The sequence below is a fragment of the Triturus cristatus genome, chromosome 4_1 (genome assembly GCF_964204655.1).
Source record: "Triturus cristatus chromosome 4_1, aTriCri1.1, whole genome shotgun sequence".
NCBI classification, from domain to species: domain Eukaryota; kingdom Metazoa; phylum Chordata; class Amphibia; order Caudata; family Salamandridae; genus Triturus; species Triturus cristatus.
The window spans coordinates 672960048-672972738 of NC_140585.1; the positions used below are offsets into that span (position 1 = coordinate 672960048).

The 12691-nt window shown below is 43.7% G+C and overlaps 1 protein-coding gene across 1 annotated transcript in view; it reads right to left on the reverse strand.

Annotated features, from left to right (window-relative positions):
- Window positions 1-12691, reverse strand: part of LSM8 (LSM8 homolog, U6 small nuclear RNA associated) — a 96593-nt gene that overhangs the window by 65111 nt on the left and 18791 nt on the right. The window contains exon 3 of the mRNA XM_085650596.1: window positions 23-150. Coding sequence (XP_085506722.1) covers window positions 23-150 — 128 coding nt within the window. The remainder of the gene's footprint in view (window positions 1-22; window positions 151-12691) is intronic.

The following is a 12691-nucleotide window of genomic DNA, read 5'->3' on the forward strand; positions in this document are numbered from 1 at the left end:
TTATTTAAAATAACATACTTACACATTGTCTCCTCGAACTATGTATAATCCTAAAACAACTTGTTCCACTCCTTGTGATGAGCTAAACACACGCTCATGACTCTCGTCCAAGATCAAATTAATGGTCTGATCAAAGCCTTTGAGGGTTCCCTAAATTGTTTTGAAAAAAAGAAATCAAGTTTAGACTGTAATATCACAATCATAGTCCAGACAATGCAACATAAGGTCCTACTGCAAAGATTACATCGGACGTAATCCTCTTTTTCTGGCTGCATTTACCCACTTGATCATAACAAAGTACCTGATTTTCTCCTACAGTAAAAACATTTTTCAAAATTACATTTAACACATTGTCATCATTTAAATTAAAGACAGGAGGTTTAGACATCACTAATTCCATGACTACTACCTTGCTTCTCTGCTATGGTTCATTTAATTAGCTAAGTACAAACTTCTAAAACCAAACCTGGTGTGATATTGGTACCACCATTCATCTCATTCTTTTGCCTGTTACAGTCACTGCCCTTAATTGACTTGTTCATTGGAATAATTCTGCATTATTGCACACTTTACTTCTAAATATAGCACTTTTGAGCTCAAGAGGAACAGCCTACCGAAAGGTATCTGAACAACCAATTTAAAAGTTGAACTTGCCTCGTCAATTTTCTTCTAAGCTACAGCAAAGTAATACAAGATAAGTAACTTGGGGAGAAGATGTGGTCTAACAGCTAGGGCGGTCGACCTCAAATCTGGTGAACCAGGTTCGAGTCTCGGCAATGACGCTCAACATCCTGTGATTCTGGGCAAATCACTTAATCTCCCCGTGCCCAACAAAAATTAATGTGTCCTTGTGTAACGCAACTGGTGCTCATGTAAAGCGCTCAGATACCTTCGGGTCAAGTTCTCACTATATAAAACTCTGAAAAGAAAAACAAAAAAACAAAAATAATAGTCATCCCGGCATGTATCCAATTGAAAAAAACGGATTAGGTAGCATTCGTTTTGAATAAAGTGGAGCAAGGATATGCATGGAGGGAAATTTGATTCATCCAGTGACCTGACTTTGAGCGTTTTAGTTCTGGTCACATAAATTGGTACCAGAAGTAACAGCAGAGATGCATTTTAAAAGGTAGAGGTGGGAAGAGGACAAGTATTAGCTAATTAGATGGCAAATTCAAAAGAAAATAGTAATGTATCGTTTTTCTTCTGGTTTTAACCTTGGGAATGAACAGAGAATTTTGGGAAGGTTACGGGAGTTTAGATTGGACCACACAACAGCAATTAAGAACTTTGTAATCAAAAGCAATCTTTGAAAAATGAAAGTGAGGCCATCTGCAAACCGGTGTTGCAACTACATCAGGGCCGGGAACATGCCCCCGAATTGCACCCAAATACGCATACCGACCAATCGGTGATGGCGGGTTAAGCATCTCCCACATCACCAATTACAACTATGCTTCCAAACTGCGAAACGTGGTGGAGTGGCACCGGCGGAACAGTGAAAAGCACCTGCTTTTTATGGCTCAGTCTGCTGCGGGAATGCTTTTATGGAAACTTCTGACACTCCCAAAAAGGCACCCCCTCATGGGGCATTGAATCAGCTCCGATCACACGTGCAACTATAGTGGCGTGGGACTTGTGAAGAGAGGGTTGGCCACTGTGCCCTCATCGCTTACACCTATATTTGGTAACCCAGAGCTCACCTTGGGCTTTTGGGAGGAAGAATGCACAACCTGGCGAGAAGCAGGGCGCAAGAGAATCGGGAACTTGTTCAACCGAGAAGGGATTGCATCTTTTGAACAATTAAAGAAAGACTATGGACGAATCTCCAACACGGAGGTCAAACAGATAGCTAGTCACACACTACTGCCACTGGACATACGGCTAGTCAATCAATCAGTAGATTTGTAGAGTGCTTCTCGTTACCTGTGAGGATATCAAGGAGCTGGCAGGGTCCAGTTGATTAGCCAAATAGCCAGGTCATCAAGAGATGGGGATGTCCGTAGATTAAAGGGTAGCTTGTTCCATCACTTTGCTGCTAGGTAGAAGTAGCAATGCAGGGGGTGAGGGTTAGAGAAATGGATGCGGGGCGAAGGTGACTGGTCGGCTGATGGTAGTTCAGGCGGTGGTTCAAGTAGGATGGTTCGCAGTGGGGTAGAGCCTTGTATGCATGGGTTAGGAGCTTGAACTGGCATCTTTTCTGTACAGGGAACCAGTGGAGTTCCCGGAGGTAGGGGGTGATGTGGATTTGTCTAGGTAGATCCAGAACGTGTCTGGCTGCAGTGTTCTATATGGTCTGTAATTGCGGAGGAGGTGAGCTGCGATCCCTGAAAGAGAGCATTGCTGTACTCCAGCTGGCTGAAGATGAGGGCATGGGTGATGGTGCGTTTGGAGCTTTAGGATAGGCATTTGCATATCTTAAGGAGGATAAAAAAGCAGGAGCTGTCATGGTTGGCTTGTTGTCCAGAATCATGCCTAGGTGTCTAACGTAGTGAGTGGGGGTAGGAGTAGGTCCAAGTTCTGAGGGCCACTAGGATGCATCACATTGGGAGCTTTTGTTTCCTAAAATCAATACCTCTATTATTCTGGGTTGAGTTTCAGGCAGTTGTCCTTCCTCCAGTAGGCTACGTCTGTCATGCAGTTGTGGAAGATGGCCTCGGGGGTGTCTTCCGAGAAGAAGAGGATAAGTTATGTCTTGTTGGCATAATAGGAGTCCGTGGGTTTGGGCGATGCAGGATGAGGTGTCAAATGTTGAAGATGAGGTGTCAAATGTTGAAGAGGGTGGTGCTGACAGACAAACCTTGGGGTACTCCACAGATTTCCTTGGGTTTGGAGGTGAAGGGGGATGTGAGGGAGGGAGGGGGTTGGGAGGGAGCGAACTTTTTGTGTTATTCTGATGCGGAAAAAGACAATCCATCAGAGAGTGACTCTTCTGATGCCTACGCTGTGCAGCCTTGTGACGAGTGTGTGGTCGGAGACCGTATCGAAGGCTGCCAAGAAGTATAGGAGGTCCAGAGCCGTAGTCTCTCCTCGGTCGAGTAGGGATTGGATGTCTGCAGTAGCCGCGATGAGTAATGTCTTGATGCGGTGGTTGCTGCGGAATCCGGATTGGGAGGAGTTGAGTAGGAGGTTCCGTTCCAGATACGAGAAGAGCTGTTGGTTGATGGCTTTTTCTAATACTTTGGCCGGGAATGGGAGCAGGGAGATGAGATTGGTCTGTAGTTATTGAGTTTGCTGGGGTCTGCCGATGGTTTCTTTAGTAGGGCATTGACTTCTGCGTGTTTCCAGTCCTCAAGGAAGTAGCTGTGGAACAAGGCAGTGAGTACATGGCGGATTCTGGCTTCACCTAGCTTGAAGATGTAGTGAGGGCGTGGGTTGGTTGAGGCCTCTGAGTGGACAGAGTTCATGATGGAGGTGGTGTCCTGTGGTGCAAACAGACTCCATTTGGTTAGTCAGATGTCTGTGGAGGTAGCAGGGTCTTTATTTTGTTTGAAGAAGTTGATGGCCTTGGGCTGGGGTCTGATGTTTCTGTGGATGTTGGCGATCTTATCGTGGAAGTTTGCAAAGTTGTTGCAGTGTTCCTGTGAGTGGGGTAACGTTTTTGCAGCGGACGATATTAAAAATGTTTTGGCTGTTATTGGAGCTTGATTCAATGCTTTTTCTTTGATTCTCTCAACTGTCTGCGGTGGAGGATGAGGGCCATCTTGGAGTCAGTCTTTTCTGAGTGTCTTAGCTGGTGCGCCATCTCCTTTCCAGTTGTTCACAGTGTTGTTTAGCGGTTCCAAGGTCTTCAGTGAACCAGCTAGCTTGCTAGGTGGACATTCTGAGTGTGTTGTTGCAGATGGGAGCAAAGCTGTCAGCGCAGTTGGTAATCCAATTATTGGAAGTTTCTGCCGTTCTGGTCTGGGTTGTTGGAGGAGATGGGGTGGGTGGTGTTGAGGGTGCTGATCCATGTGTAATTTGAGACTTTGCTCCAGCTGCGGTGAAGGGCCTGGTGTGGTGTGTGTGCTGTAGCAGTGGCTGAGGATGAAAGGTCCTACCTTGGAGCATGGGTCGGCACGGTGGCAGTGTTTCTTGTGGCGTCGAGGGTGTAGAGCCTGGCGATGGTGTATCTGCAGGGAGCAAGAGGTCCAGGAGTCGTGGTGCTGGGTGAGGTCCAGGAGCAGACTAGCTTCTGTTGGGGGGAAGAACTGTGAGCGGAAAAACCCAGGCAGCGGCGGTGTCACTGAAACAAGCAGGAACTGGAGGCCACAGGCAAGTGGCAAGCTGGGTGCCCAGGTGCCTGCTAATATGGTCGCGCTGCGCCCTGCATTATGTAGGTCCTGAGGTGGGTGGGCCTTCTTTTGGCAAGGAGAATGATCAGCACAAAAACCCAGGCAGGAATAACCCGGGCAGTGTCAATGGATCAGGCTGGAATGAGCAGGCACTGGAGGCCACAGAAAAGTGGCAAGCTGGGTGCCCATGTGCTTACTAACTAAATCAGGGGACAGGCATTCTCTCGCTGAACTATAAAAATTCCTCACACATGGGACGAAGGCTGGGAAGACAACAGGCCATCTGAGATGGGAACTACTACAACTACTAGACACCGGAATGGCTACATGGTTGGAATGCCAACAAAGCTGGCACATGTTGGAGGGGGTGTGGACAACAGGGTCATTACTACCCTTGCCCCCAGCGTACTAAATACTGGGAAGAGATATTGAACAACACAGATAGTATATTTAGCAAAAGTTATAATAGATACCCTGCGTATGTGATCCTGGGGTGAATGACAGCCTGACTTAACCTCTACATTCTACCAGAGGCAAGGTGATGACACTAATACTGTGTGCAGCCAAACAGGTACTACTGAGTGCCTGGGGGAAAACCTATGCCCTACATTAGAGGTCGCAGATACGACTGCAGAGATCCAAAGGATCTCATTCTTTCCATCTCAATTTCTCAACCCACAGTTCACACCAGAAAACACCAGGGACAAATGCCATCAGTAGTCTCTGCAGCTGCAGGATGATGAGGATTATGTTCTGTGGGGTGGGATCAAATCATTTGAAACCTGCAAAAAGGAATTCCCCTGAAAAGAGTTAGAACATATGCACTACTTCCAACTGCGTAACTTTGCTTTGACACACGAGAATAAGCTGGCAGCCATTAGAGACCTTTATTTAGCAACAAGGAAAAGCTTTTTGCTACTCATGCTACAACAAAAGCTTTGATATATATATATATATCCCACGTTTGCAGTCTCAACAAAAATCCGTATCCACGGAGAAGATAGAAACCACGCAGATCCAAAGTAAGGCACAATAGTTGATTTATTTCAAAGCCGAGTCTTCACAAAATCTGACGCGTTTCGGGCATCCGCCCTTGCTCACAGATAGTCAGTAAAATAAAATGAGCCCATTTTATACATTGAGACTTTCAATTGGCTGCACTTTTTTCACCATTTTTTTCACCATGTGATATTTAAAAAGTGAAGACACACTACTCATTGATATGTAGTCTGTTTTCCAAACAAATTCGAGTCAGACCAAATAACACAAAATTCATAAATAAATAACAGGCTAAAATCCAAAAAAACACTCAGGCGTAAATCAAATATTGTAGAACAGTTGAAAACATATATACATACATATGTAGCTGTCTCGCATAAAATGCATTTGATATATTTAGTATATGTCATAATGGTATCCAATCTCAATTGACTGTGCAAATCACACAATAAAGTGCAAATATTATGGATTAAAATTCATTCTATCATATAAAAAAACTTTATTCTATACTGTGCAAATTACGCAAAAAAATGTAAACACAATAAATTGTGCAAATAATGCAATTATGTCAATAATCCAGATTTATGGATACGGATACAAAACCATATATGACAAGACACGATGCGCCTAACAGCATAAAATGCATTTTGCAATATTAGAATAGTAATATAATTCTATTCCACGCCTGAATGTTTAATTCCATAATATTGTTAAAATAAATATTATGGTCTGAACAGACATATTATTGAGTCTATGTCAAATAGGTTAAGTGAAAAAAAAAAAAACACAATTTATATATCCCTAAACCACAGCTTTCCAAACTTTTCAAGTTGGTGACACACCTTTTAGAGAATTTCCAAGTAGGGACACGGTAATGCGAGCGAGCGCAGCGAGCGAGCCCAAACCACATCAGGGGGGTCCGGGGGGGTTGTCCCTCCGCTAAACTTTTGACAAAATAGTGGCCAAATGGTGCATTTCCAAGCAAATTTGAGAAAGCAGGAAGGTTAATAAAGCAATTGTGAAGCTGTTCTAACAAAGAGAGTGACTGGCAAAACTGGGTGTAAGCAAGATTAGGTTTGTGCCTGAAACAAGAATATAATCATGCACACATTGACACATGCCCCAGTGATTTACGGCACAAAAAGGTGGGGGGGTGCACGCACTGCCAACCCTTTCAACCATGCACAAAGTCCACCTGCTGCCTTGCTGAATACGAGTTATACAAAAATCCGTTAAGGAAGGGGATATTGCGAGTGGTAAAACTATCATTCAACCTATCAGCCGGTCTCTGCGCATTGAACTCAGGTGGGACCGCTTTCCTCATTGCAGCGTGCCAAAAGGCAACAGAAAAGGACATTGAAGGTGGAAGAGCCACGCCAACATTGCCCACGGGAAATTGTAATTAAGTTGGAGAACCATGTTTCTGAAACCTCAAAAATGGTTAGGAAATCAAACTGTTGCCCGAGCTGTGTTGTCATCTTTCAATAATCTAGTTCTAATCTAGTCAATAATATCAAAGGACTTAAGATTGGTCTAGAAAACAACGACGCAAACACAAGGAGATGATGGACGGAGCGCTGAAACTTTACAGACACTGACCCCCAGTCACAGATCTGGGTTTAATCCATAATCATTCTTTAGCTCACTGTGCCACCTCAGTTCAGACCCAGCTATATGACAATGAATTTACACTGGAAGAGCAAGCAGTAAACACAAGGCTAGAATCTCAACCAATTTTGAAAGTCAGAAATATAAACAAAGCATTTACTTAACAGCAAAAAAAACAAAAACAGCTTGCTTGAAACGTGACTTTCGGAATGTACAAACAACCAGAGTGCAACACTACCTTGATGGCTAACTGACCAACTCTAGTTTTACAGTTCTATACACAAACATCACAATCCAGCATATAGTAAGGCTCACTTTAATGCACAAGTAACAGAGCAGTCATAGGATGGTAAGCATGTAACACAGGTTATTTGAACATGGTTTTTCACGTGCGCAGCTTTAAAAATGCATATCTAGATTAGAATTAGAGAAGCTGAACTGAGGCAGCTTGCTTCTGTGACTACATGAGCCACACTAATAGTAAAGTATCTTCTGAAATTTGGAGAAGCCTGGTCAGCCCCAGGTCTGTTAGTGTTTGCTAGGCATAAATGTGCATACAAATATGTGACATTTCCAGACTCGAGCACACACTCTCTCACATAGACACACTCACACACACAGATATGCCCCAAAGAAGTGAATACCTTACGAATCACTCATTTGGTATGTCGCAACTGCCCTCATTTTCAAACATTGGCCACTTTACTAGCTGTATAATTAAGTAATGGGGGGCAGGCCCGGTTCTAGTGGGTGGGCCAGGCCCACCCAAACATGAGACTGGCCCTGGCAGTGAAGTCTTGAAGGCCAGTAGTAAAAGGCCACTTCAATTTAAAACGTTCTTCCGAAGGTTGATTTTATTCCTAGGAGTTGCGTGATTGGGCCTGGGCTCTCCCACAGGCACCCCCAATCACGCATCGCCTTTTAGAAAGTACGTCCACTCGTGCACGTACAATTGGGTCACTGGAAGGGGACACATCCTTTCTTTGGCACCGGGCAACCTTAACTGTAACTTTACCCGTTCTGCGGCCTGGGTATTTCCTTTTCGATTCCACGCTGGAGAAAAAAGTTTGTTCATCCTGATTCACCTTTCCTGGCCTGACAGCTGCTTATTAGATGGCTGTGAGGAGGAACCAGCAGGTAAGAGAATGTGTGGCTATTTGTTCTTTTTACAAATCAAGGCAGGCCCAGCAAGTGAGGGAATCTGAGAAGGAGGTCATTGGGAAAGGGGCAACGGAGAGATGAGGAGCACTGGTGGAGGGTGGTAGTAAGGGAATGCGAGGAAGAGGTCATGAGTGGGAGGGGCTATGGAGAGATGAGGGGCACTGGTGGAGGGTAGCAGTGAGGGAATCCGAGGAGGAGGTCATTGGGGAAGGGGCCACAGAGAGATGAAGGGCACTTGAGGAGGGTGGCAGTGAGGGAATCCAAGGAAGAGGTCATGAGGGAGAGCCCGAGAAGTGTCACTTGCCTTATACTCCCACCTCAGAAACCTCCTCTTCCCATCAAAGGGGCATTACATAGAAAAAAACACTTTTATAAAGTGATAACATATAAAAAGAGATTTGGAAAGAAAATAATGCGTTTTCCTGGCCCTTGTAAGACTAAGGAGAGATAAAGGAGGGCCCTGAGTAGGCCTGGCTAGACATATATGTGACAAATCGGGCCCGCAGTGGCCCACCCGAATGCACCCTTGGCCCACCCAAATAAAAAGTCCTGGGGCCGGGCCTGATGGGGGGCCACTTTTATTTGATGCCAGGACTATTTTCGGGCCCAGTCCGACCCGGCTGTTGTGTGTGCATGGAACTGCACCGCTATGAAGGAATATAAGAAGGGTGACACTATACTGTGAAAGAAATGATGTAGTGAGGAAAAATGGGACGGTAGGGATGAGGGGAACAGAGATGCAGCAGATTTATGTTGATGGATGATACGGAAATGGCAAAAGCGGGGTGTTGTAAGAATGGAGTGGATGGCAGAGTGATGGAGGGCATGATGAGAAGTGTGGAAAGGGAGAAACATTAAGCTTGTGATTCGTGGGATAATGGATGCAGCCAACATCATGCGCCTGCCAGGTTTCAAGATTGTGTAATTAAATGATGTGTTTCGTTTATTATGTAGGAGGAAGGTGTTCTGGGGGGATATTTAATGTGGTGGGTTTTGTTAGTTTTAATATTAATTTTCTACGGTTCATTGTGTAAAGAGAGAAGAAAAGTTATGTGAGCTGGCAGGTTGCTCAGTGATTGTTGCCATTGTGCCCAGGATTTTGATTAGTGATTGCAATCCTGCATTCAACTATGGTGGCAGCTCTCCAGGCAAGGGAGCTTCATGTATGTGGATGGTTGTGAATAAACTCTATTTCCCCTGTTGCAGTTGCATGAAGTTTACTTCAGTAGCACAGAAAATTAAATTAAACTTATCCACTGAATTAAATTCGAAATGCTCCTCGTTTTCTATTCTGGGCTCCAGGAAGCACACGCAGAAGTGATTTCGCTACAGCAAAGTGCCACGCAGAAGAGTGAATTTCTTGGCAGTAGGTCATGTCTCCCACTGCGCGACGCAAGGACTTTATTTTCTGAAAGGTGGCTAATTACTTACTGCTGGGTTACAGTGGCTTCAGGGCAGCCATGGTTTTAGACCAGAGGCTCCACTGACCCATATTCATTTGTGCTCATGGAGGGGGGCTGTTAATTTCGTGCAATATCAGCAAACCACCTAAATTAAAACCAAGTACACAAGGAAAGGGCACATGTTAAGGGAATAAAGTTCGTGTTGAACATCTGTTTTGGGGGGGGAAAAAAAGACTATGAAGTTGCAAATAAAATACAGTGCTTTGTCAGGAGCTGTTCAGAAATGAAACACCACGAGCGGCTCAGGAAACAAATGTAATTACAGTGTTTGTTTTTAGCATTCAAAATATGCTCATTACGTATGCTACCAAACACTTAGGTATACTAAGCATTCGCTGCTCTGAGTCAAACTCATGGTCCATTTCTTTAAATTTGACCTGTACTAAGGCGCTGCCAGCACGAATGTGAAGAAAGACCACGTTACTGTAATATGCAAGGTTCTGTTGTTAAAAGTGATATTGCCGCTTTGCATAGTAAGAGTCTTGGTTTTGTTTATCAAATCAAATATAAATGCTCCAATTCAAAAACAATGATCTCATTCATCTCACAGCCCTAAACTCCAATGGCAAGTAACTTTACATCCCTGCACAATTACCGCCGTTTTTAGTCTCTCTCGTTGACTTTATCAGAACACCCTGCCAGGCTCCATCCTTTGATTACGGAGAGAGGGTTGAAACACTTTTCTGGGAAAAACGTCGACCATGCACAAAATGTAACTTTCTGGACAGACTAGATTATGGCACTTATAAATATTTTATGTCAAGTCTTCTGGGCTCCAGGGCCGGCTTTAGTGCTGGTGGCGCCCTGTGCAACAATGTTTGTTGGCGCCCCCCAATGACCACCTCCACCACGGATTCTCTCACTAGCACCCTTTAACAAGCCTCCATAACCACACTCTCTCAGATGCATTGAATTAGTTATATAGCGCCACTCATACCAGTCTAGGGTGTCCGAGCACTTTGCATCACACACACATAACACAGAGACACTCAATCAAACGTGTGTAAATCAGTGCATAGGAAATGTTACATAAGCCAAAGGACTAAAAGTGTAGGAGTCACATGTCATCCATACTGGTAGGCAGTATAGTTTAAGAGTGCTTGGTGAGGAGAAGCACAAACGCACAGTCGAAAAAGAAACAGCATAGTTAGGAGTTTTTGTTTAATAATATGAAATCGATTTCTCGCCAAATTAACCCTTTTTGCTACATTAATCAATGTTCTAATAATGTATACTTTGCAGTGTGTATGCAGTTCTAGGATGAAAGTTAATAGCTCACTATTCTATATTAGGACTTTGTTATAAATTGCAAGTAACAAAAGGATGCCTCTTTTGAAAGCAGTAACCTGCTGATCTGTTTACATCATACGCACTCTGTAATCTACTTGGTACACGTTCTTTGCAGCAGGCATATTAACCCTCTGCACTAACTTCACATAGGTCAAAACCTCAACTATACAAAATGCTGATCTCTCTCCAGGAAGATAATTAATCACGAGTTTCCTTGACATTTATGTGAGGCCTGGTAACTCCCTTTCCACACTTCAAGTTAAAATCGGAAGAATGTAGAAAATTCCCAGAGACTCGTTATGTATTTTATTTGTGGCTTTACAATTACATTTCAAAGGCTAAAAAAGCTGGATTTGCATCGTTAGCTCGAGAATGATAAAATACCCAGGAGCCAAGCAGCTTTGACCTGCATAAATCTACGCTGGAGGGGGTGGGGGTCGTTCGGTCTTTAAATCAACTATAATTACAGGGTGTTCTGAAATCCGACCCACTTGCAATCCCGGGAGGCCTAAATGGAGTTTCAAAATGACAAAGATTTCACTTACCGAGTGCCTGGGGAACAGAGGCAGCTCCGTGGTGTCTCTGTGAAAAAGGGAACAAGGCCTCACGCTCGCCTAACAGCTGTACTGTACTGCGTCACTGCATGCAAGCTGGATTAGCCTGAATATGCCGGCCGACGTCATCGCAGCGCGACACACCCACACACTAGAGGCGACACAGCACTGTGTCGGGACACACACTTTGGAAAGCACTGCCCTAAACCATATAATCAAAAATTACAAAATGGGGGCAATAATCAAAATTCATAATATATTAACATGGAAAGCGGCAAGGCACAACACTCTAAGAAAAGCTGATCATAATTAATATATAGTAAGATGTTAAAGAAATACATGTAGGTCCTCCGTTGTATTAAGCCCATTTGGAAATCTGCTATCTAATTTTAAAATGAATTCCGATTCCAATCTTTTAAGCATTTTGTCACGATCACCGCCTCTCTTGGTTTTTGGAACCGAGGCGATTACAAAATAATTGAGGCATTGTAAATTATTGTTGTGACAAGCTCTAAAATGCCTCGCCACCGGATACGATGTATCATTATTTACGATGGCACGTAAATGCTGAAGAATTCTAACGTGTACAGGCTGTCGGGTACTCCCAACATATCTAAGATCACACGTACAAGTTAGTACATAGATGGCAAATTCAGTTTTGCAAGTAAAGGATCCACGTATATCAAATGGATCTGGGCTGAATGGCGTGCAATATTGGGTTGTATTCTTACCAAATTTGCACGCTCTACATGTAAAACAACGCTTGAAACCCGGCCGGGATTTCAACCACTCTTCTTGTTTTCTGAGTTCCGGGAAATCATGACAAATCTGGGTTCTCAAAGAGGGTCCCCTCCGATAGGTTATCGTGGGTCCATCTGATATTCTTGGTTTTAAGACTAAATCAGTTTTTAATATTGGCCATCTTTCTTGAATAATGGATCTGATTTGTCTCGCCTGTTTACTATAGGCTATAATGAGTCTGGGCGATTGATTGTTATTTGCGCAATCACTATCTGGAGAAATTTTGGATGTTGGTAAAAATAGTGATTCGCGTGTTCTAGCTTCTATTTTAAGAACTGCCCCCCTCAGGATGGATTCCCTGTAACCCCTTTGTCTGAATCTTTCCAGGGCTTCAGTTTTACAAATTTAAAAATCATTGGCTTCACTACAAATCCGTTTGAGCCTCAATAATTCTCCAAACGGAATATTATCTATGACATGTCTAGGATGTGCACTGCTGGCATGAAGAGTGTTATTGCCAGCAGTGCTTTTTCGATAAAGTTTAGTGGCCAAATGATTTTGATGTATAAACACCTTAACATCTAAAAATTCAGTTTCACAT